This window comes from Equus caballus, chromosome 20, assembly GCF_041296265.1.
Source record: "Equus caballus isolate H_3958 breed thoroughbred chromosome 20, TB-T2T, whole genome shotgun sequence".
Taxonomy (NCBI): domain Eukaryota; kingdom Metazoa; phylum Chordata; class Mammalia; order Perissodactyla; family Equidae; genus Equus; species Equus caballus.
In genome coordinates, this window is record NC_091703.1 from 55,638,646 (window position 1) to 55,665,462 (window position 26,817).

At 39.0% G+C, this 26,817-nt stretch overlaps 1 protein-coding gene across 6 annotated transcripts in view; it reads left to right on the top strand.

Annotated features, from left to right (window-relative positions):
* Positions 1-1,727: 1,727 nt before the first annotated feature.
* Positions 1,728-26,817, top strand: part of FAM83B (family with sequence similarity 83 member B) — an 82,150-nt gene continuing 57,060 nt past the window's right edge. The window contains exons 1-5 of one of the 6 annotated variants that reach the window (XM_070245702.1): positions 1,771-1,846; positions 2,171-2,244; positions 2,487-2,647; positions 2,997-3,155; positions 18,215-18,726. In XM_070245702.1, coding sequence (XP_070101803.1) covers positions 18,283-18,726 — 444 coding nt within the window. In that variant the 5' untranslated portion in view covers positions 1,771-1,846; positions 2,171-2,244; positions 2,487-2,647; positions 2,997-3,155; positions 18,215-18,282. Of the gene's footprint in view, positions 1,847-2,170; positions 2,285-2,486; positions 2,648-2,996; positions 3,156-4,125; positions 4,273-18,214; positions 18,727-26,817 lie in introns of those variants that run through there. The other 5 variants (XM_070245701.1, XM_070245703.1, XM_023625119.2 and 2 more) reach the window with 5 other exon arrangements.

Here is a 26,817-nt window from a genome sequence, read left to right on the forward strand (position 1 = left end):
TCTAAATGTTCTTGCTGTTTTTTAAATTAAGTGTATATTTACGAATGCAATCTCAAAATGCTCATAAATATTGCTCCTTTAAGAAACATCCAGAATTATTTTTGAACACTGTAAAAGGATACCAGCTAATGAAGTAGCACACAGAAAACATGGATTGAGTGAGTCAGACGCTGCATGTCAAAAATGAAGACCAGAGTTGCAAAAATATTAAAAGGTGAGATATGGAAATTAGTAGGAGCAGAGGGAAAAAGTTAAATATGTAAAATAAGACAATTCTCTAGATGCTGTGGAAGAAAAGGAACTCCAAATCACAGACAGCACAATGTGGAAGCTGGCCTCCGTGCCGTCCTGGAACTTGGTCTTACATCCTGCCCTTGGCCTTTACACCATTTCAACACTGAGAATGCATAAATTTTATTCTCCTGTCTAATCTACCCATCGCTCAGGACTTACATCCCGCCAGTTTAGCATTTTCCCCAAGTCTTTTATTCAGGGCAAAGTGGCCATAAAAATAATTTTTAAGGTCAATTCCATTTTATGATAATTTACATTTCATGCCAGAAGCTTAAAATATGCCTATTACCCTAAGTTTCATTCTTCCTGTACTAAGCTGCACTTTTCGTTTTTTCAAAGATTGGCACCTGAGCTAACAACTGTTGTCAATCTTCTTTTTTTTTCCTGCTTTTTCTCCCTGACCCTCCCCACCCCTGGACATAGTTGTATATTTTAGTTGTGGGTCCTCCTTGTGGCATGTGGGATGCCGCCTCAGCATGGCCTGACGATGTCTGCGCCCAGGCTCCGAACCAGCGAAACCCTGGGCCCCAAACCCGAGTGCGCGCACTTAACCACTCGAGCACGGGGCTGGCCCATAGGCTGTATTTTTAACAATGCAGCAAATGGCTCTATCTTGAAGACTACATATGATTATACAGTTACTATAAACACTCATGAATACAAGGAAATTATTAATTGCTGTAATTATTTTACATTAAAACCACATTAGAACGTCTATATTTTCATAACATTACTCCACAGCCTCCCACCTGGAGTGACCTGCTTTTCACGCAGGCATCCCTATTTCAAACAGGGTCTTTTCATCCCATCCAGTAACCAGAACCGTCCAAAATCGATATCAAATCTTTGATGATTTGTAAAATTCTTCTTTCATATAAAAACGTAATTGCATAAACACTTTTTCTTCCACATTTCCACCTCCTGGCGTCTTCCAGGCCTGGAAACTCAGGCGGTTGGGTAGAGGTCTGCATCGCTGGCTGCTGATTGGAATACTCTACTCCATCAGCCTCACTCTCTGGAGGGTGGAACAACCCTCAAGCCCACCCTGCGACCCCTCCGCCTCCCCTCCGTGCATTCCGGAGCCCAGGAAGGACGGGGGATGAGAGCACACCCCGCTCCTCCCAGGTTCACCCTCTTCCCAGGTGAGCGCGCCGTCCTCCCGGGTCTCTGCTCGCCCCGGCCGAGATGTCGGGACTTGTAATTGAATCGAGGGCGGACAGAAAAGAAAGGTTTTTATACTTTGCTGGTGGAGGGCTGGGTTTTTGAGTTCAGACAGGTTACGAGGCGCTCTCTGGCTGCGCGGGCTTTGGAGTGACAAGACTTCGGACTTGTTGCAACTCGTCCCCACACCCGCCCTCAGTCAGCTCTGCACCCGGTCCCGGACAGGCGCGGTCTGGGGCCGGAATAAGCTTCCCTCCGCCAACCTGACGCTCGCAGGTAACTCCCCCTCGCCTCTCCGCCCCTCCCCGCCCCTCCCCGCCCTCGCCGCTTCCTGGGAGGCAAACCTTCGGCGGCGGGAGCGGCGGCGCGCTGCTCGGGGGCGCTCCTGGCCGTAAGTGGGGCTCCGGCCTCGGCGGGCGGGAGCCTGGCGGGCGCGGGGAGGGGGATGCGGCAGGGCCCGGGGGCTGCACCCACCTGGGGCCGGCAGGGCACAGCGGAGGGAAAGGGACCTCCCTGGAAGCCCGCGCGGGCTCGGCAGTTCACCAGGGCGCACTGTGCCGTTTCCTCTGTCTTGCCTACTTTTCTTTTATTATCGTGTAGGAAGGAGTGAGTTGGGAAGTTTGAAAAGTTAAGTCTCGGGCGGGATGGGCTCGGGTTCCCCCAGGGACAGGAGCCGCCCACCGTGGACGTCGGATTTGTTTCCTCTTTCTTGCAGGAGTCCGCGGAGGACACCGGGAGAGGAAACCGGTAGAGAGGTTCTGGAAAAAGCCTCGTGGGAGGAAGTAAAAGGTGGAAGTGGAGGGGCGTGGGGGTTCACGGGAGGAAAAAAGTAAGGCGCTTAGGCTACAGAGGGGGCGTGGGTGTACTTTAGCTCTCGAGGGAGCAGCAGAACTCAAAAAGGAAGAAAAAGTTTTTCTTGACAAAATCTATTTTCTTATTTGTATCTGAGTCCGCTTCTGATTTTAGATTAGTCAAGACCTGTGCCTTTCAAACTTGGGTCGTCCTGAGCCTGGGTCTGTGTCCTCCATTAGCTCACCAGGTGATTCTGGAACATACAGATTTGAGAACCATTGCTCTAAGTTGTGGTGGCCTTAAAATGAGAGTGCGACTAGAGGAGACTGCTCCTGAAAGGGACTTGGCGACTTTAGGCCTATCCTTTGCGACACGTTGGGAGAGTTATTGCCTGTATAAGGTGGGTGAGGAGGCAGACAGAGAATGTGCAAGGGTTAGTTGCTAGAGTCGTGGGTATGTAAAGAGACAATAGTGCTTTATAGGGAGGAGACAGGGAGGTTATGGGAACACAGGATAGCATGCTGACTGTGCCTGGAGTGACGAGGTTATAGGATATAGGATCGCCCACCCAGGAGTGGAGACAAGAACTAAAGAGGCTGGAACACTAAGAAAAAGACATGCTGGTGGCAAGCGGTCAAGGCTAGACTGTGATGTCCAACAGCTCGTTTCCAGATTCCCACTTGTAGACATTTTGCCAGTTACTGGCAGGCACCTCCCCTCTTTCCCTTTCTCATCCCCAACAAATGCAGGAGCCCCAGGGAAATCCATGACTGTGGCTGAATCAGTCCTAACAAGGAGCCAGAAAGGGGACGGTGATGAAAGGACTTAGAAGAGAAAGCTGGTCTTCTTGGTTTTTCAAAATAACTGAAGAATGAGGATGGTGTGAAACAGGATGCAGTGGGGGTGGGGTGAGTCTTTGTTTTGTTTGTTTTCTCCTCCTTTTTCTACAGTTCCCAGGATGGTACAAAGCCCCACTCCTCCCAGTTCCAGATTCCACCCCCTTGATTTTGGGGTTAGGGCACACGTGGTGCACACACATATTCAGGGTGCTGGCTGCACCCTGCAGAGCCTGCCTGAGGGGCTGGGTGGATCCTGCCTTTAAAGCTGGCACATTCTAGACCGCAGATGCTCAGAATTTATTGTGGGAAGCATCAGCAGTTGAACAGTTGCTGAAAGGGATTGCGTAGATGGAGAGGAACCACACCTCTGGTGCTGACTCAGTGATGTCTTTTCTGATTACTCTCCAGAGATTATTACTTTAACGATAACTAACTAAAGTCTTTTGGGATGGGTTAATTAATTTTATTATTCTCTCTGTTATATCCCCTCCTGCTACCATATCCCCTTACAGTTTATGGGGGAGGTTTGTGCATTGAGTGTTTTACTGACTGGGGCTTAACTTACCCTGCAGCGAGTCACTCGCCTGTTTCCCATTCAATTACATTGTACCATAGTGAGTTTCCAAGATGGCGCGTTGTACTTGAAGTCTGCAGAGGCTTGTGGTGAAACTATGATCCCAGTAAAGCAGGCCTCTTCTGTAGCATAAATCTGGTTAGAGACCTTTTGAAAAGGCCCGCTTAGCTTAATTTAATTAACTAATTATTTATAAAGTTACAAGTTGTCCTTGTTTAGCTAGTTAGGTAAGTTTGCATGTCTCTCCCTCTGGAACTTGCAAAATATGAGTGTTCAGGATGTTTCACAATTCAGAGAGTCTCTTAAGCACAATGTTACTGTTAATTTTGAAATGTACTTTTGTTCATTTAATTATTTCTGATCTGGAAGTGGGATGTATTTTAGAACTTTGTTGGTGAAGTTGTCGTTTGACAATCAGAATACATTTCCCCCTTATCTTCATGGCCCCCCCCCCCATGGAAAAAGAATTCTAAGTGATGGTTATGGATTTTAAGGATACCGTGGATTAAATGTTATACACATAACACCTAAGCTCCATCAAGAATTAAATCTACCAACATTTCTCTGAGAAAACGTGCTGGAGCCTCCAAGTGGAGCTTCCTTCCTACTGAGGTGGGTCAGTGGGCATTGGCACTGTTTCAAGGTCTCTCTCCCAGCCCACAAGGGTGGGGTAGAGTTCCAGGGTGATTGGCACCAACAATCACTAACCATTGTTGGCGTCTGAGTACTGTGGGCTGCTGACACAGGAGCTGGGGAAATGGCAGGCTCCAGTAGAAATGGTATAGGTGGAGGTGGAGTGTGATGGGAGCAAGTTAGCTCCAGGATTGGGGGGGAGGGTTTGTTAAGAGGTCAAGAGGTTAACATATACAGGAGGTAGGGGTGGGAGATGAGGGAGGCAAAAGATGTTTTCAGCAGTTATGATGCTGTGAGGAAGATGAGCCTGTGTTAGAGAGATGATCCAGATAGAAAGGATATTCACCCATTGGGCACATCTCTGTTGGGAAGTGCTTGAATCACATGATCGTGAATGATATGAGGAACCCTTTCCTCTGGGGACATCTAATTACTACCCAGTTTGTATTTGGTTTTATTTTCACACAGTCCTTAGGAGCGAGGCCAGATGTTCCCTAAAGGCACATACGGTTTGTCTTTTGAGCTATGTGTAATTTGTAGACTGCACCATCCCTGGGGAAGGTAAGGTGGTAATGGTCAGCTTCCTGAGTACTGGCATAGGGTCAGGTGCAATCCCCAAGTTACTGTAAGAGACCCATTTTAAAGAGTTTGTACAAAAGTATGCAGTCATGGTATCTAAAGGCTATTACTTTATGCTCTTGTACTCCATCCATTCATTAAAAATAGAGAGAGGGAGAGAGAGGGAGAAAGAGAGAGACTGTTGTGCACTGAGTGGTGTGTTCTACTCTGGGGATATGAAGGTTACAAGATACTGTTCCTGGATCTCAGGAAGCTCACAGTCATGTATCTAATAATCATTTTAAGTACAAACAGAAATTAGTGGATCAGGTCCATTTACTTAGTATTTCTTTCATATACTGAAGCTCCCAGCAGATATTGTATATGTTCCTTAATCATTTGTGAAATTGAACAGTAGAAGACCTGAGCTAGTTGTGTTTTTGGACAAGGTTCTTAAGTTCTGTTGGCCTCTCAGGTTTTTCACTGGCATTGTGAAGGGTTTGGACTACATGATCACTAGCGCGTCCCATTCTGCTCTGAAATTCTCTGTGATCACTTCTTACTGAGGGTACCATAAGGTGTCCCCAAAGTATCACTGGGAAGCTCATTATTTCCACTTCTGTTGTTAAATTTTCATTTCAAAGGGTTTTAGTTCTCTATTTGTCATGAGGTCGCTTCTCTGATTGTATAAGCATTACTCACTTGGGGAAGAAAAGACAGTTTTCAAAGCACTAAACAGTGGCATCTTCCTCCTCAATGGCTCTAATAGCATCAAATACCCAACATGAGCTGTTTGTCTGGGCTGTCATTTATACACATGCACAAGCAATTTATATACATGCACAAGCAATGATGGCTTTAATTCTTAACGGCATGTTGCTCCAAATACTTAGTCTCATCTGACTCATTCAACAGCTGTTTCCTGCTGTTTTAAAACAATTGTCTTTTTCTCAAATAAATGTAACTTCTGAATTATTTGTTAGAGAAGGGCGAAACAAAGCTCAGTTGTTTTTAGAGTAAGGAACTATTGATGACACTGACAGTGTTCCCCAATGACTCGTTTTTTCATCTCAACCCTTCCTTTCCTTTCTTGTCTTGTATTGTCCCTTTATTCTTTCGTCCAATCTTATCTTTTCTGGCCTCTCTTTGTCCCTTCTTGTTCCTTGTCTTCCTTTTCCTCCTTTTCCTCCCCTGTGCTACTCTTCTCTTCCCTTTCTTTCTTTTCCTCTGCTTCCTTACCCTTCTTTACTCTTCTCTTCTCATCCTTTCTCTTGTCTTCTTTTCCTACCTCATCTTTCATCTTTTCTTTTTCCTTCTCTTCCATTTCCTACCTCTATTTATTTGTCTATTTCTCCATCTCTTTACCTATTTATTTATTTATCTGTTTATCTTTCTTTATTTCTATCTGTCATCTCTATCAGTACAGTTCTCTACTTCGGTACATTGTATGTTTCTAAAAAAAATATATAAAAGTGAAATTATATGAAAAATCAAGCAACAAATATATATCACAAGGGGGATTATAGTCTCTAATAGCTAAAATATATTGTAAATAAAATTGCCAGTTACACTTTGAATGTTAAATACAATATTCAACAGTACATTTCTAGAATTTTATACAATTTTTAAAAGATTTCTTCTTTTCCCTCACAATGGCACACATGTACAGTGATTCTCTGATTAAAGCTAAAGATTTGCCTGTTTTGGCACGTCCAGAGATTTCCATCTTTTCCTCGATTATATTCAATTATACACATTTTATCCCTAACATAAAGACTGTCATTTTTTCATTTTCCTAAAACTTATAAAATAAGTTCAATTTGCAATAAAATATTCAGATAAGAGTGCAAATAACACAGAAGCGTAATGATGTTTTGAAACTGCATAGTGAGATGCTGATAGCCTCCCTGTGTGGTTAGTTGAGATATTTGTTAATTGATGGATTAAAGACTAGATTTATCACAGAAAAGCTACTTTGAGTGTCAGTGTCCAATGTAGAAAAGTTCAAAGGTCAAAAGAACTAACTAGGGGACCACTTATGCATATAATCAAACCTTTAAATAACTCAGTAGGGTGCTGGCCCTGTGGCCAAGTGGTTAAGTTTGAGTGCCCTGCTTCAGTGGCCTGGAGTTTCCCCAGTTTGGATCCTAGGCACGGACATGGCACTGCTCGTCAAGCCATGCTGAGGTGGCGTCCCACATGGCACAACCAGAAGGACCTACAACTAGAATGTACAGCTATGTACTGGGGGGCTTTGGAGAGAAGAAGAAGAAAAAAAAGAATACTGGCTATAGATGTTAGGTCAGATGCCAATCTTTAAAAAAAAAATCTCAGTAGGAAAATGATTTTAAAGAAAATTAAAATTACAGCATATATCTGTAATTTCTATGGCTATTAATGTCAGACAAAAAGCATCAGTCCATATACATTGAAAGTAATACAGAAGTGCTTTATTGCAAAAGCATTTATTTGGGCAATACTAGGCCAGTTCTTGTACATTCATGTCTAAAGATATTCTCTGAGAAATTGGTCACCTCTGGCCCATAGTGAAAGCTTTGATTCAGAGCCCTCTTATTAATATAGGGTCTTCAAAATATTTTAAATTCTGTATTTTGTTTATGGAGTAGATTTACTCCCATTTAGCAAGTTAAGTCTTGTATGTAGAAGAGTTAGAACAAGAAGCTTTAAAGGAAAAGAGCATAAAATCTCCCCAGGGCCATCGGATGCTGTTATGATTCCCTAGAAAGTTGTGACAGGAGCCCTTGAGTATCTTAAGCAGGTGTGTGCATGTATCACACACAGAGAATAAATGACTTGATAAAATCATTAATTATTTGAGTTAAAGAAACTAATTATTATCTTTGATTTTAATGTCACAGTGTAGTGATACCATTATTGGGGGGAGACCCCAAATAATTCAGTTTATTTTATGTATTGTGCATGCGAGTAATTTTCTAGATTTGTATAGAGGATGGTTAAAACTGAAACAAAGAGAGAATAGTTTCAGATAATGTAATCAGTGATAACACCCTGGGAAGAGTGCTAAGGTCTTTCCACTGAAGAATGTATGTTGTGGGGCCAGCTTGGTGGCGCAGCAGTTAAATTTGCACGTTCTGCTTCAGTAGCCCGGGGTTTGCCAGTTCGGATCCTGGGTGCGGACCTACACACCGCTTGTCAAGCCATGCTGTGGCTGGCGTCCCACATAGAAAGTAGAGGAAGATAGGCACAGATGTTCTCTCAGGGCCAGTCTTCCTCAGCAAAAAGGAGGAGGGTTCATGGCGGATGTTAGCTGATCTTCCTAAAAAAAGAAAAAAAGAAAAGAGTGTGTGTTGTTGTAGGACTTGCTAAATGCTAGCCACATCTTTCATGGAAAAGGTAAGTTGAGACTAAGAGAAGAGCCCTGCCTTTGAAATCAGTTAGAACTCTGAGCAGCACAGGAGTTAAAAGAACAAGATTTACAAACCTGTACACAGGTACGCACACAGTAAATTGTGCATAGCAGAAAGTTCCCAGGGATAGCCATGATACCATCGTGTGGCTGTGCTATCTCCTCCTCCTTCGCTGTTACACTGTCAAGGGCCTTAAGGTCAAATGAAAGCGAAACGATGGAGCTAGCAGGTGCATTTGCTGGTTCAGGTCTGCTTTGGGCAACTGTGCCTGGAGTTTTGTAAACATCAGCTTTGTCTCAGTCATTACAGTCTCCAGGTTAGATCCAGGGTCAGAGGCATTCAGCACGGCTATGAAGCCAGATCTCAGGGCACCAGGTAACCGCTTATACGTAACCCACAAGACCTATCTATACAAATCCAGCCGCATTTTACATATTGTAAAAATGTATTTCTTTATACCTTACTGGATAACTTCTGTGTGTGCAAGTATTCTGTAATCAAGTTAGAGAAGACAATGAGGAAGCTTATTTAGAAAAAAATAAAAGGTTTAAATTACTCTGAGCTAGTTTTCTAGTCAGAATTCTTTTGGAATTTCTGGGCGAAAATAAAAGAAAAGCACATTATTTCCTGAGCAGGCTTGATTAAAAGTGAATCCTTAGGGAAAAGACTAATAAAGAATTGCTAAACCTTGGTATTATTTTAGGTGCTCTGATTATTTATGTGGATCTCTTTACAAATTGAAACTAAAATCTTTCTAGGTTAGACATATTATTAACAGTTAATATTTTTTGACATTTTAACTAAATAAATTTACATCCATTTGTACAATTTCCACAACATTACCACCGTCTTTAAACCTCTAGTTTTTAATAGTCCAGGATTGCTTTTTTGCTGCTAAATATATATAACACTTTGACTTTTATTTTTTTGAGGAAGATTAGCCCTGAGCTAACATCCACCACCAACCCTCCTCTTTTTGCTGAGGAAGACTGGCCCTGAGCTAACATCCATGCCCATCTTCCTCTACTTTCTATGTGGGATGCCTGCCACAGCATGGCTTGACATGTGGTGCATAGGTCCGTGCCCAGGATCTGAACTGGCAAACCCCAGCCCTCCGATGCAGAGTGTGCAAACTTAACTGCTGGGCCAGTGGGCCAGCCCCAACACTTTGACTTTTGATTGCTGTTCCCAGCATACCTAAGCAAAACGCATTTTCTTAAGACATTTTGTTTTCAAACTTTCACCTTTTCCTAGATGAAGCACACTTTGTTAGATGTATTTGGAAAGCGACTTTAATAGTTCACATTGGAGCACAGATTTATTCAATTTTCCTTCAGCACCTGTCCCTCTATAAATGTCAACGTCTACCAAGGTTGACTCTTTGTTGTTTTAAATGGACTCAAAAGGTGGGACAAGAGGGCGTATGACACATGTTCCGCATTTCACTCCATGATCCCCTTGTTGCCTATGGTGTTCTTGTCTAGATATATCATGTCTTTGTTATAAATTATGCTAAGGTTCTGAAACTGAAATTGAAAGATCCTGAACTCTACTTCCTGTGGTATCCAAGGAATTGTGGAGAGGTGTCGTGAAGTGGGGAGAAGGAGAGGCAAGATGAGTGAGGGGATGGGTAGGTAGATCGATCGATTGATCGATCGATCAGTCCCCAGTTATTTCTCCCTTATGATTACACAGTGAGGGAAGGTTCCAACGTACTTGTAATATAAGTCAATAGGCCTTATCCAAGACAGCAGTGGTGCTCAGGATATGGAATAACCAATATGACAGAGTCCTGATAATTAGACTACACCAGCTGGTGACCGTTGAGGACCTTCCATTCTAGTGAGGAGGATATAGGCAGTGGCAAGTAAATAAATACTTTAATTATTTTACATAATGAGAAGGGCTGTAATTTAAATAAAGCTGACTGATAGAACTAAGCATGGCAGAGAAGGTGGGTTCTCTTTAAAATGGGTAGCCTGGAGGACCTCTCTAAGGAGGTGAGATAGAAGTAAGATAGGAATGAAAAGAAGGAGCGTTCTAGGCGGATGACACAACTAGAGCAAAGGTCCCAAGATAGGAATTAACTCAGCATGTTAAATGTAGAAAACAAAATGTGTTAGATGTTCAGAGTAGGTATCCAGAAACCCATTGAATATATGAGTCTGGAGGCTGGGGGAGCGGTCAGGTCTGGAGATGTGTGAGTCATCTCTGGATATACAGATTTCCTTCTGTAAGGCTGGATGAGATCATCCTGGGGAGAGTATCGACAGAGAGGAATGAAGATAGAGAGGAGGAAAGCTCCCAAGCCCAAGCCCTGACAACAGGAAAATAAGTAGCTTTGATGGCATTTCTGGGAAATTCTTAGCCTTCTTCCCTAGAACCCAGCTTTGAAGACGTCTCAATAGTGATTTTCAGATACCATTGGCACTAACAATAGTCACTATTTAAAATCGTTTCCCCTAACATCTAGCATTCACAAGAGAAAAGTAGATCCTGATCCAGTTGTAAGTTTTGCCTGCCTTTGGAATAGGGAGAAAGAGAGACTTCTTGAAACCAGAAGAATCTGGATTCATATCTGAATGATTGGATAAACTTAAGCCTTACACTACTTTGTTTTATCAAGTTGTAAAATATAGACTTTTAAACTTCTTAGGGCTGCTCTGGAATATATAGTTTACACCAATTTCACCTTAATGATAGACCAAACATCTATAATCATAATCCCTTTAAACACCCAATGAATCCTTTCTTCCTGCTGAAGTAAGCTGATAGAGTAACAGAACTGATACCAAAAACCAGGAGAAATGAGTCGTGCTTTACAGTTAATTTGCATCACTGCTTATGTTGAAAAATACAAGACTTAGAACGTCATTTCATTAAGATTAATTTAAATGCACAGAAACTATATGCAGAATGACTTTAACGTAATTTAACATTTCAAAATAGCAATTTTTAAGGGAATCCCCAAACAACACTTGATAATATCTCTCTTCTTCTGGTGAAGTGCACATTTGAACTTAGCATTTATGTTTTTTGATAGACATCTATGGATTTATCTTTTACGTCCTCAATCGGTTTCTAATGATTCTTTTTAAAAGCCCTTTACAAATGGGTGATATACTATCAAAAAACTAACCTCCATTTGACATAAACAAAGACATACTTCAATCATAAAGAGTTCTGCATGGATATTATCGTTTTTTAGAAGCTTATTCTTCAGCCTTTTTTGGCCTATCATCCTTTAATCAACTCTCATTCTGTTATATTGAGTTATTGAGGCAGCATATTATTAGCATGTTATTTAACAATTATGTACTGAGCCTTAAGAATTGTGCTAAACAGACACAATCTCCGCCATCGCAGAGTCTGTAATCTAGTGAAGAAGGTAGATGATATGTTTCAGTAATTCGTGAGAAGTAATGACACGGGTCGGGACTGCTGGGGGAGCCACTTCAGTGGCTCTAGTCCTCGCCCCTGAGAGTTAGGGATGACGCCATGTATCAGTGAGCTACGTACTGAGACCTCATTAAGTACATCCAATTATTTTTATCTTTTCTTTCCTTTATGGTCCCTGTGCCCACAGAGCTTTAGTTTCTAGATGTTTTGTACTTGTTCGTGTGTTGCTCTGTAGGAATTATTACACTATTTTGTCTGCAGGGTTTTGAATCACCAATTACAGTCAACTTAGTACATGAATGAAAAAAGAGGATATTTTAAAGTAAAAAATAACTATTGGGTTACTTCTTTTCAAAAATTTCTTTTTCCCCACTGCAAAAAATACATATTCATTGAAAAGCATTTGGTAAATACAGAAAAGTGTCAGAAGCTTTGAAAAATCCCCGACAGAACCACCACTCAAGACAACCACTCTACTTTTTTGCATCTGTGTTTTTCCGTTTGTTTTTGGGTGAGTTGTGTTTAATTGTAATTTCGCTCTTATGTGGTTTCCTAGCCTACTTGTTACTCATATAACATCATAACATAAGCATTTTTACATGTTATTAAAAGTACTACTGGCAGCTTTTGACTTTCTTGTCTTTTCGTTTGAAAATGAGTGTATATAATGTTACTTATTTAAATTCCACAAGATGAAGCTGAGCTGTGAAGGCTGACTCAGGAGAGTCTGGGAATAGGAGGATAGTAGGCAGTTTCTTGTCACCCTACAGTAAGCAACACTCTTCTAACCACGTCCCTACTTCCAAGCAAAGTTAGCGAATTTGTCGGTATGGTAGACCTTTTCAGGCGGAAAAATATATATGTTCATAGAATTTTGAAGCAAAGGGTGCCCCCAGAACCCGATTTATTACACATTCTAGGACTCTGTCCAAAAATATGTCTTCTGTTTGATTACATCCAGAAAGAGGGTAGTAGGAAGAAAGTAAGAGAAAAGTAGGGCCTTATTAGTAAATAAAATCCTTCCTATGTTGCCACCTAATGATCTTTAGCAGTTTTTATGGCTGATATAGAATTGAGGCTTTTATCTCATTTAGTTCTCATAGAAGCCCTTTGCAGTCAATATTATAAATTTACCCATTTTCCTGGTGAGAATTGTAAGGCTTAGAGCCCTGAAATAACGTGACTGAGGTTTTACCACTAACATGTGCCAGAGCAGAATTCAAATCCTGGGCTGTCTTACCGCTGTGTCACTGAGCCAACCTGTGGTTTGTCATTTACCCCTTAAAATAATTCTTCTCCCCACATCATATAATTGACTACTACTCTTCTGTGTCTCTCTTAGCTTTCTCTGTGGACTAAACATTAAAATTTTTCAACTATTCTTCATGACATAATCTGCCTCGAGCCCTGCTCAATCCTGTACTGTACAGTTAATTTTTAATGTAAATTCAAACCTTTAAATGTATTATGTTTAATCTTGTTGATGTCGATTTATTATTTCCCCACTGTAAGATCATTTGGAATATTGATTCCAGTATCTAATGTATGTGCTCTTATTCAATTCTTCAAACTGTGTCAATATTTTTCTATGTATTCATCCAAATAATTGTTACACATATTAACCAGGACCAGGACAAGATGGCACACTTTGACACAGCACAAAATACAGACCCATCAGGATGACCTTTTCCCATTCACTGGAGCTTCTGGAGTGCTAATATCATGATAGAATCCAATTTAGAAGTAGTTTAGGTGTTCATAAAAGAGTAGTTTGCTTTAATTTCACTTGCATTTTAAGCCGTGCATAGAGTAATCCTCCATAATTAGACTATTGAGTATATGCTTTCTTAGTAAAGGGCTCATTGTTTATCCTACAAATTTCTCTACAGGAATTACTCAATAAATACTTCCAAATGACAGCGAATGATTATTTTCATATCATTAACATAAATTGGGGGCCTTTATATTCTCATATCTGAACTGCGGTTTAGACTGAGGATGGCAAATACGTTGAGTAACAGCCGAGACGAACAAACCCTGGAATTATTTTGGTAGGAGAGTTAGCCCATCCCCCTATTAAAAGAAATTAAGGAACCTAAAAAATGATTAGATATTGAGCAAATGGAGTTGTCATCTGGGATTTTTAAAATGAATTGGAGCTGTTTCGGTTTGTGCTTTTCCTAAATTTGATAAGATGGGTGATTTCATTGGTGATCCACATATGGGCTGTTTGTGCCCGGCACGCTGTGACTGAGTATGCTGTGTGTTCATACGTTCCTTGGCCCGCAGAAAATCATCTCTGTGCAAGTCTGTAATCTGTGCTATTGGGCCATTTTGTTATAAATGTCAGTGTGAAGCCAGCTTAGAATCTTTTAATAAATTTGGATGCCAAAGTTAGATATCAAATTGTACTTGACAGCTTGAATATTATAGTGAATTTTTAATTTAATAGTAGCTTCTTAAGTGTTTTAATTGCCATCTTAAATTTCTGGCAATCAAATTCAAAGTCAATCACAATCTTGGCCCCTAAAAATTTGAAGAAAAAAGAGATATATGATCTTTAACTCTTGTGGACCGTGGATTATGATTTGATAAGACAGATGTTCTAAAACAATCCTGTATGAAATTTTTCCTCATAGGTAGGTAGACATTTCAATGCACATCATGGAGTCAGTAACTTCCCCCTCAGAAAAAGACTGATTTGTTTTTCTCAGTATTTGAAAGACTGTAAAATATTCTGTAATGAAATTTGCTTAATTTGGAAGTTATGTCAGAGGACTTATTTTATAGTATCACATAAACTAGGAGAAACTCTTGAAATCTGTTTTTATTTCTCTGGGATCGATCTTGAGAGTGCGGTCACCACATCGTGTGTTAGTTGCCCATTTAGTTTTATGAATGAAATTGCTAAACTGTTTTCCAGAGTGGCTAGTGAATTGAAATCTATTTTTTTATATCTTATTTTATATCCTTTGTATTTACAGATTTAACATTTGGCATTTATATTTTCCACAAATGACCCTAAAGATGCAACATGAAAGGCAGTTTGTAATGGTTTTGAGGCATGGATTTGAGTCACTTGTTTTATAAGGCTCTTTTTCTGGAGTGAGTCATTTAGCTGGCAGATGAGCCTAGCGGTCTGGTCAGCTTTTACATCATAGCGAGGTTTTATTTTTCTCTACTTGTTAACTCTATCATGTGTTAAAAGAATATACTTTCTAGGAGTTTTTAATGGTTATTAATTAAATGGTGCTCATTTATATGTTTAAAGGCACACCACTTAATCCTGTCCTCAAATAAAGCCCTTCAAATGTTCAGAGGTTGAACTCTTGAGACACTGTTGTAAGTCTCTAACTAAATCCAGCTGCTATGTTATTGCAGTAGCCATTGATGCAAGCACCATTTTCTTGCTGTTCCCCATTAAAATTTGTTTGTAGATGCTTCCTTCACAAGTATCTCTTGTAAACAGCTCTTGTGAAAAGTGAATATCTCTAGACAGTGGTTAGAATATAGCCTCTCCAACAAGACAATGTCAAGTGTATTTATTTCTTAACTCTTGTACATGATTTCTCAACTTCAGTGCTCATGGCTGTTGTATTTTTCTGTGAGGTGTATTTCTGCGTTGTACCTGTATCTGGGATTGCTATTGGATTAGGCCTATAGTGTTTCACTTTTTTCTCATTTTCAGTTGTTTTTTACTTCATAATTAACTTTTCATCTCTCTTTCTGATTTTATTTTGTTTTTATAGTCCCTTTGATCTCTATGATTTCTCAGTTTACACATAGTTCAAGAATGAATTTTTTACAGTTGCAGAATATATATTTTCATAGATAAAGCTCAGAAACAAATACAGTTTTTTAAAGTACTTTATGCATTTTAACTTTGAAATAGGTAATAGGAGTTTAACATCATGCTATAGGAATTCAAAAGTTAGATTTTAAAAATTAAGAAACAAATGCTTAGAAAAGTTGGGATTTTTATGAGCAATCAGCAGTACCTACCATTTGTAAGAATTACACACAATTGATGTGATGTTCATGTAATCACTGGATGCCTGTTCCTCCATGGACTGGAATTATCAAATGAAAACCACACCTCACTAAACCTTAGGGAACTCTGCTTTAATCAAATGAATTAATTCTATCAAGCAAATGAAAACCATATTCTTTGTTAAAAATGAGTATTATGTGCAAAAGAGAACTTTAATGAACACTTAAGAAGTCATTAATTAGTAGTGTGATATCATACATATGAAGTGAACAACTTAATGAAGATTTCTCAACCCTTGGCACTGTTGACATTTTGGGCCAGATAATTCCTTAATGTGGGTGGCTCTCCCGTGCATTGAAGGATGTTTAGCAGCATCCCTGGCCTCTACACACTACATACCAGTAGCATACATCCCCACAAATCCTTACAATTAAAATGTCTCCAGACATTGTTCCGGGGGAGGGGCAAACCTCCCCTGTCGAGAACCACTGAACTTGAATAAAATATCATTAGGAAAAAGATGGCGCCTTACACAATGCTTGAGAAATTTACGAAAGCTTCAGCATTGCATCCCCAGTGCATGTTGATAAATTAAGCTAATTTCAATTAGGTAATAAAAGAAACATTTTTATTTCTCCATGCCAGAGATCTCACACTAGCAGACAGGCTTGGTGTTCCTCCTTCTGCCCATGAAGGAGGAAGGACATGTTTCTGCAGAGCTCCCCCATAATACCGTGTGGGGCAGGAAGACTGTTTTCCCAACTCGGACACTGCATCGCCGAGCCTGGGTCACCCCTAGGATCCAGGGACAGTTCTAGTTGCCTAGGCTTGGATCAAGTTGTGACTCAAGCTGAGGGCTCTCCAGAAGACCGAAAAGAACATCTTCTGTTTTTATTCTTATATCGGAGTCAATCTTTAGGCTTTCTATACTGTTAGCCTTTCTTTGTAAAAATTCTGAGCCTGGGGATGGGGACAGGATTGTTTCCACTGAAATAGTAAAGCCAACCACCCTTTATTTTCTTTGTTCCTCAGCTCTGCCTTGCCATCTTCTGGATCTTTTCTGACCCCATCCCCCACAGCAAAATTCATGGCCATAGTGTCCATTCCTTCATGACTTCTCTGTGTGATTTGTGACTCTTATACCTTTTGTGCTAAGGAGTTAATAAATGGTAATAACTTCCTGGATTACCCTCCCAAGTCAAATTTGAATTTTGGTCAGCTTGAGACCAAAAAGGCTGAGTTAAGTGGAAAATTCAAAATTAGGGCAGGGCCACTGACAAAGACATTTTTGGTCAGATTAGCCCTTTTGTGCTCTTGCGCATCCTGGAGTTGTACTTTGTTTGAATTCAGACAATGGAGATCATGACTTCAAAAGACTGAAAGTCCCTGATTTAGTTGAGATAAAATCCAGTCCCGTATCTCCAACAGTGCATGATTCAATGAATAACATTTTGTGGGCTTTGTGAGGGATGGAGTGTGAACTTGGATAGGCAAATTTTGACTCTTAGGAGAGATCTGAAGTATCTTTGATGTCTTAAATTTCTTCATCGCCTATATGTTGTCAAGCCATCAAATCTCACTTCTTGCTTTGAACCCTCTCTTGAATATTCTTGTCACTCTTCATTGGGTATTTGAATGCTGAATGACTCTTCTAGCTACTCATCTCTCCTCCATTCCCCTGATGCTGCCTGACTAATTGTTTTATACACAGGTTTTGCTGAATCTCAAAAATCTCCTTTGTCTGGTCACACTTGGCTCCATCATGTCTATTCAACTTTATCTTCTCTCCTAGTAAAAGGAGCTTGCTTCCCGACAGGCCAAGTGTTTTTTTGCTAACTCTTGAATGTCAAGCTGATACCTGCTCTGTGCTTTTGCTTATGTTTTTCATTCTGGTGTGGAATGAAAATATTCCTTCTTGCTGCCTGGTCGTATTCTAACTTGCTGCCCCAGCTTCACCTGGAGCCCACCTCCTGCACAGGGCTATCTATAACTCGTGTATTCCATACTGAGATCTACTTGCTTTTATTCTGAAAGCATTGACTATAGGCAGTACTCATTTTGGCCCTTAGAAATATATGGCTTTGTTCAAAGTGATAACAAATGGTTTTGTGTATACATTTTGTCTCTTCAACTAATTAATAAATTCCTGGAAGGCAAGTGTTTTGTGCTTTTTGTATTTCATGAGTATATATGCATGACAAGTACTCAGAAAAGACTTGTATTAATGGCTGACCAGACATCAAAAAGGCTTATAGAAACTCATACTGCCACGTATAGTCGCAGACTACAGTTAAGATGGATGAACTTCCGGAGATCAGAGAAGGAAGGTGTATTTCCTGAGGTGAGAAACTGAAAGCAGAGGTAACTTAGAAGAGGAAAATCAACTAGCAGTCTGTAAAAGTAAATCTGTTTAGCTTATCTGTGATAGATATGTTAGTTATGGTGCAATTAATACCATTTTGGGTATGAAACGCATGTCATATTGAGCTACTGGTAGTAGAAATGAGTAAATGTAAAAATAATAGTTGACAGATATCATAGAACATTTATTATAGAAATCTGATCTTAATTTCCTTCTTTTCAGACATCCAGATACCTCTCGTCACTGCACAAATGGACATTTGAAAGCACTGTTGTCAAACTCTTGCGAGCATGGAGACCTCATCAGTGCTGTCCTCATTGAACGATGAGTGTAAATCAGACAATTACATTGAACCTCACTACAAGGAATGGTATCGAGTGGCTATTGATACGCTGATTGAACTTGGGTTAGAAGCATATCATGAATTTCTTGCCAAGGAACGAGTCTCAGACTTTCTAGCTGAGGAAGAAATTAATTATATTTTGAAAAATGTCCAGAAAGTTGCACAAAGTACGGCACAGGGTACTGATAATTCCTGTGATGACACCTCATCTTCAGGGACTTACTGGCCCATTGAGTCTGATGTAGAAGCTCCAAATCTTGACTTAGGCTGGCCGTATGTGATGCCTGGACTCTTAGGGGGGACCCATATAGAACTCCTCTTTCATCCACCAAGAGCACACCTACTTACAATCAAGGAAACTATTCGGAAGATGATAAAAGAAGCAAGAAAGGTAATATTTCTATTTCTAAATGAAATATTTGAAACATATGAAAAAGCACCAAAGTAGTATAACAGATATGTATTTTAAGAGAATCTTTATGTGTGTGGATCACACCTATGATTTTTAGGAAATATACATATGGATGCATAGGAAAGTTGTGCTTCCCATGGATCACATGTATCTGAGAGAGTGGTGTTAGGTCCCTGCTGAAAGAGGAGATTTCCTTCTCTTCATAATGTACATACACCCATGAGAACTTCTGCCCCCTAAGGTAAGGCGTGTGGACTGCGAAGATAATGATTTGACATATTCATAAATCCATAGCATTTCAACTTCCCTTGGTCTCTGAAAAGAAATATGTTGCAGGTAAATCTGGTGAATTTTTCTTTATTCTCAGCAGGACTGAGCCCCAGTTCTTGCTCTGCATATAGTTTATGCTACTAAATAAACCATAGATTTATTTATTTCCTGAGTTTTGTGGGAACAGTGTAAAATTAGGCATAACAGTGTAAAATTCTCAAGTAAGGTCCTGAGGTGCTTAACATTTTAGGGCCTCACTGTTCTTTATTAAATATTTATATTGGCTTGTAAATCTCAGAAATCCTATTTTGGAGCTTAGCTGTAACTGTAGAAATTTTCTTTTAATCAATCAAATGAAAGGTATTGAGAGTTTTCTGTGCGCTCAGCAGCAGGAGGGGCTCTGTGGAGACTACAACCCAATTTCCTAAGCTCTTGGTTGAGCTCAACCTAAGGTTTTAAAATGTGTGGACAAAAAGTTATGATTTTTGACTGAAAGTGTCTATTTCTTAGTTACTGATATTATGCAATATAGAAATTTACGTCTAAAAGGGACCTGAGGATGCGCACATACATAGCATTGATTTCTTCTGCGTCAACAAGACACAGAAATGCTTGAAAAGCATACTTTTATGAAGTACAGGAAATATAAGGCCCTTGAAATCCATAGCAACATGGTAGTTTGCGAGATAGGCAACTAAAAGCTTCGCCGTCCTGTCAGGAAGACACAGTGTTCTGAGGCTAATGTCAAATGTAGGCTTTTGCAAAAATAAGGTGATTTTTTTTCCCCAAGCCTTTTGAGCTCAAATAACCTGAGTTTTTAGCTCTTAACTCCTTTAGCAGGATTATATTAAAGAAAGTACGAATCTATTCCAGTTGTTAAAAATCAGCTATAGAATCAGGTACACGGTAGGTATGCAAACTTTATTGAATGAATTGAACTGTCAGTTCAATTTCCCGAATTGAACCATGAGTATTTTTAAAACTGTACTATCCGATGCTTTCTGAACACATTATGCAATTATATTCTGTAAAACAGCAGAACAAAAGTCAAGAAGATAGATGAGTCCTTGTAAAGGTAAAATAACAAATATCAAGTACTAACATTTGCTAATTTCTGTTTGGGAGACAATATGTTTTTGAATCACAAATGTTATCTCAAAATTGAAAACTACATCAGTGAAGAGTAATGTTATTATTATGGTAAACTTAGTAGTTATGAATTCATCACCCGACACACAGCTCGTTTCCTCTGGAGCATTGCTTTTCTGTGATGTGAAATGAAATTCAGGAGATATCATTAGTTCTTGGGCCAGCACTCAACTGGAAACTGAACATTAGTCATGACGACCTGATGTGTTTTTCTTTCTAATGTAGCAGCCATTTATTTCCTGAGCTTCTAAAAGCAATATCCTCTGCCTGGTCGTTGTCTGCTGGGAACTCCCACTGGCATTAGCAAGCTGAGGAACTTGAAGTCCATACTGTAAAACCATGATGTAATGTTGTGCTTCTCTTCAACGTTGCATAAAATAAGAAAGAGACTTTTACCTTTATTCAATCTGTATATACATATCCAAGCTGAATTCAAGGAAAGAGAATTAGTTGAACTTTGTAAATTGAGAATATTGCGATTGAATGTAAGTCATGACAGATAGCTTAGTGGTTTTTTCCCCCAAAAGCATTGGAGAATGCATTAGTTTCTACCCATATACAGTAAATATTGAGGTCAAATGGGCTGTATGTGGATGGAATATGTATTTCTCAAGTGTTTTGGAAATTTCTTCTTATGTCACTATGTTTATTTAAAGATTTTTGAAGGATCCAGTACTCCAGAAAAGAAAAAGTTATTAACCCAATTTTTACAAAATTTTAGACTATTTAGCCCATAACCAGACATGGTCCTGTGAAAAATTTTAAAATACGAAGAGCAAATATTATTAGGAAATAAAAGCTTCTCGGAACACTTTGCTTTTTAGACAGTAAGCATGGTTTTCCTGACTATCATTGACTCAGCAGATAAATCAGATTCTTATAATCCTTCAGAAGCAATGGAGGCCTATTAGTTATCAGGGTAAACTTTCTGTTTTGGAACCATTTTCAGAAGACAGATTTTCTTTATTGGTAACTCTCAATGAATCATCGTGGCATTATAAAGAGGTTGATCTTTTTTTCATCAAGTGTTTGAATCATGTATATTTTAAGGGATAGAATAAAGTTTCTTGCCTCCAGATTTCTCAGGGAGATTCTTTCAGTAATCAGAATTATGATTCCAAAACTCTGGAGATGTGAGGCCAAAGAAGCAGGACTAAGAACCAGCAGAGCAGAACCCAGGAGGCCATCTCAGAGCAGAATTTAAATCCATTTCCCTATTCTGTTTGCACTTGAGATAAGATACTTACAAAAATAAAGGTCATATAATGGAAAAATCCTAAAATAATGAAAAGAACCCAAAAGCAATTTTCTTAGAAGTCCAAACATTTGAAGTCTGATCATAACTACCTAGTTAACTTTCCCGTCCCTTGAGAGAGTAAATAAAAATGATACTATATCTTATCTGTCTTTACTGGAAATATTTTGTTTTTGAATTTCACTAATTTATATGCGTTTGCTTCTATCTTAAGTAATACAGTCTCGAATCATTCTGCTTTGATAAGCAGAATATAGTCTTTATAGTATTCAAAAATCCGTAAATTTGTTTTTATTTATTCATTTTATTTTTACCAGTTGTCACTTAGAAGTTGTTTAGAGGATTTCTTTTTTTCTTTTCTATGTTTGCTTATTTTGTTATTTAGGAATTTTCCTTTGGGAAAGTCCATTTACAGGTAACATCTGACTTGTGCCCTAGAAGAGTCATATTTTTATTTACTGGCTCTTTTTCCAACCCCTTTCTATTTTTCACTGTGTGATTGACATAATTACATTTGGGTCAACTTTATAAGGTCTGATAGCATCTAGCAAGACTTTTCCCAGGTAATTATTTGTCTCTCAAGAGGTGTTCCCAAGATGATATATGCATGTATTCCTAATTACTGTAACACCTCTTAGGAAAGTATCCTCTCTAATTATTTAAAAAAGTCATCTTTCATTAAAGTATTTTTTCTTCTAGCCACTCGGTGATAGACATCCATAAAGTTATAATTTCTGGTAGTTTTGAATATGCAAATGTTTAACCAGAATGGTATTTGCATCTCAGCTTCCTAATTCTAGTCTAGCTTCTGTGAGATGTGAATCTTACTCTTGTGAAATATGGCATCAAGCAGACACATAAGCAAAAGTCTAGTGAGAATTAGGGCAGAGCAGTTCCCCAGGTGATCTGTACTGCATCTCCTGAGTTCAGGTCTCGATTCCTCCCTGAGTCATTGTTCCTGGGTGTGTCTGTTATGGCCTAGGGAGTTATTAGTAACACAGAGAGACATTAACTACCAGTTAGCCCCATGGCTGCAACTGGAAATGTGAACAGATGATGGGGGCTTTTGTTGGGGTTTAACTGGTATTATTAAGGTAGTACTCGATGAGAGGCTTCATCACCAGGCCTCTACCACTAGCTAGCGATGACTGAATAAATCATTGCGCCTCCCCACATATCTTTATTTAGTGAAGGATATGAAGCAAAGCCTTTTAGTGTTTTTTAAATCTAATGTTCCTATCCAGATCTTTAATAGTGCTTACCAACTCAAGATTATTTCAGTGTTATACTCCTTGAATTAGTCCATTATATGAATAATTTTTATTGCGTCATAATGTGTCACTTCCATCTGCATTACTTTGCCAGCATATCCTGCTCAGCTAAGTGATATTTATGTATTTATCAGTGCCTTTATTAGGCTAGGATCATCCATCTCCTAACATTCCCAATTTTTAGTAAGAATTTCCTCTCTGCCCCCTCCCTATTCCAACTCTCATTGTGAATACTTGCGTTCTTGGAATTTGACTCAAAATTAATTTCTTCCTGAAAGTATCTTTTGTTTAGACAGATTTAATGACATTACTTTTTTGTGATGTTAATTTGAGCACCTCTTCTTTAAATAAAATGCATTATTTGTTAATATATATATTTATGTGTGTATGTGTGTGTCAGAGAGAGAGAGGGACAGAGAGATCTTCATAAAATTGCACTGAATTCGCCAACCTAACTGCTGCTGTGACTGCATGGGAATACTCTTCCTGTGCCAAACTCCTGGGGCTATGCAGAGAGATAACACATTCCCACATTCTTCGTAGTTCATTCACCCACTCCCTTCCTCCACCTCTCCCAATAACCCTGATGATATTGAGAATATCATTTTTAACATAGTTACTTAAGGGAGAGGAGAGAGGAAAGAAGATACCATGTAGGGACTCTTTAACCTTATTGCAAGCTGGAGTTTTGGGCTTCCTTGATTGACTTGATAACTTTTATGGGTAAAAAGCTGGAGCCTCTTTTTTTGTTTTAATTGCCCCAATTTAAATAATGTTCTTTTTTGAAGAGGCTTCATGGTATGGTAGGATGGTTCTGAATCTTGGAGTCAGTTAGGGCTGGGTTGAATCCCAGCTCAGATAGCTGTTTGTATTAGATGTTATACTACAACCTTTCTGAGCCTTATTTTTCTCATCTGTAACTTGGAGATGCTGATACGCCATAGGGTCCTTGTGAGAATGGAGTGAAATAGCTGACATATCTAACATGGCGCCTACCACACATTTCATACCCTATGTGTGGTGTGGAGACGACTCTTCCTCCTCCTCCTCCTTTGCTTCCTCCTTCCCCTCCTCCTCTTACTGTGTTATTCCAGACCTTTATTTTGTCAAAAAATTCAGCAGTCTGTATTTTTGCATCACTGTGATTTGGCCTTTGTTCTTTAAATACAAGAACTACGTCTGACCAAGTTCATTATCTAACAAGACAGTATCTTACTAGGAATGCCCGCTAGGATAATTAGCTGTTTATGAAATGACTATTCCCAAAAAGACTTAAACACATTTCTGAAGTATCATAATGATTATGTACACTGCATTAGTTGAAGAGCAACAGAGCATTTTCCCAATGTTATTGCTTAGAAGGTTCACAACAGGAAAATATTGATTCAACATAAGTACATATATTTGAAAATAAGCCCTCCTGTGAAGACAGCTTAGATATATGTATTTTATATTCAGGATATGCAAAAAGGTATCCTCTTTCTTAGGAAGCTGTTAAGTGTTGAAGAAAAACTTCTCAACCATACTTACTTCAGATCTTACTTATCTAAAGATCTGAGGGTCTGAAAAGGTACAGACCTCTGGTGAAAAGCTAAAGAGAGGGACATGTTCCACAGACGGAGAGAAAAAAGTAATCATTCCATATTCATCGGAATTTTAAAGGTGATAATTTTATTAGATTTTTAAATAAACGCATTATACAAGGGTTCCATATTTATGAAAAAGAACAACAAGGTTTTGTAAATTTTTAAAGTTCATATTTATTATAGACCTGCCATTTCGTGTCAAAAATTGGTTTAAATAACTCTTGAGTTTATGAACTATTATTACTTACTGAATATTTCTGATATAATTCAAAAAGTGATAAGGAATATTATTTAAAGCCTACCATAATTAGTCTTCTTAGCTTAAAAAACTCTGCTTTCCTGATAGAGGTCCTATTTTATGCTTTGTTGGAGCAAAAAATCTGAAAAAATAAAGTCGTTATATGCGATCTCTAACATGTTTGTACAGTAAAGCCATCTGTAATTTGTGAGTTTCAGATGCTTTACCTGGCAGGGTGTTGTCAGGTAAAATCTAAGATCACCCATGATTTTTGTTTTTAACAGATTTTTATTTGAAAATTGGCAACTTGGGAAAGAGGTTAGCTTTAAAGAGAAAAATCAGAATTGCTTGTAGGAGACAGTAAATTTATCAGAAACTCTGCCTCAATAATATTAACCTGTACTTCTATTAATATTTAGAAAGAAACAATTTAAAATTTGAGTTCTTTCAAAGTGCATATGATTTATCTGATCAAGGGACAGCACTTTTTTAAGACCATTTTCTCTACTCACTTATTACCCTTGGGGATCCTTAATTCTTTTTTGCCAGAATAAACTTGGAGAACTCCTGTAGGGACTGCATGTGGTGTGTACCATCTTTCTTTTGAACTTTGAGGGACTGTTATTGACTATGGGGCAAAATTTATTTCTGTGTATTCTGGGATCTCTGAAGTGGACTGCTTATTTTTTATGATTATTTTTGTTTACTCATTTTCCTTCCTCTCACAAGATTAGTATAAAAACCAAAGACTTGTTTAGTTACTTATTGACATGTACAATATTTTTCTGACAACACACCTTTAGTAGTTTTTTGCAATGGCAAAGCTAATTGTCATCATAAAACACTATGATCATAAAATACTGAGTTTTCCTAACGTCTACATAACACCTAAATTCCATAGGGATAGAATTTAGCAGTCTTACAAACTCAGATACCTTTAGGGCCCAGACAGAAAAATAACACTGCGGAGGAGAAGTGGGCAAGCGGTGATTCGATAGTGAGTGAAAGGAACCTGGAAGAAGAGAAGAGAAGTTGACTCTAGGCATTCTTGTTTAAAATGTTATAAATAAAATGTAGCCTGCAGCTGAATGAGACGATCAGCTTAGGATCTCAGGTACGCTTTGAGGCATCTTATTAATAGTTAACTTTCATGAGACTAAGAAGATATAACTTTCCTTTACTTCTCTCTCCTCCTAATGAGACATAAAATGGAATGAAGGTTTGCCGTGAGAGCCTTTTTCAGATGATGAGGGCTGAACCACCAGACTGATATTTTCTATTTAAAGGATTCTGCCTGCTCATCTATAGTTGCCACAGATCATGTGGTGTATACTTTTATATCAATTATTCATGTCTTTTAACTAGTCAGTCTTCAAATTATCTTGAGAAAATTGGTTGGCTTTTATCCTCAGGACTGGAACTGGCAGCTGATTTTGAGCAATGGATTAATGTTATGTAATCTAGAAATGGTAACAGGTAATATTTATTGAGCACTTATGTCTCATTCACTGTGTTAAGCATCTTACATGCATTACCTTAAATTGACCTTCACAGTCACCCTATGAAATATGCACTTTTATTATCCATATTTTACTGATGAATAGTCTGCTTTCTTGTGATAGATATGACTCTAGTCAGTGGCAGTGATCCAAAATGATCATAACTGTAAATTAGTAGTGACTGTATATTCCTGAATGAAGGTGTTAGAAGACCTGGTCAGGAAGATCTAGCTTTGAGACCAGTTGGTAGAGCTGCGGAAGCACTGGTTTCTAAATGGGCGAGGTAGAAGGCCATTATGGGGTTGCTATTAGAAGTCAGAAGTTACATACCTAGAATGAACAGAAGGTTATGATAAGTAGTTGAGGTGTAGGACCTAGAATGCAGACTAAATTAGGAGGTACTGTAAAGAAATGGGCTCTCCGAGTTCAGATATAGGGGAAATTCGAAGAAATGAGAGAAGGGCAGTCAGACAATGAAGTTTTCCTTTGGCCTCTGCTGGGTTCAACTATGAGGGGGATCAGTCAGTCTTTGGCCAGCCTTACAGGTGAAAAGTATGGCAGGCTATTCATTCATTTATTTATTCAGCACATATTTACTTAATGCCTACTGTATGTCAGGTATTATTCTAAATTCTGGGGCTACATAAGAGAATAAAGTGCCAAAGAAACCCAGCCTTGAATGTAGCTTATATACAAATGGGGAGCGATAGATAAAAAGAATAATAATTGAGGAGTGCTATGGAGAAAGACAAAATAGGCTGGGTAAGGAGGATTGAGAGTGGTGGAGAATAGGCCTCATCAA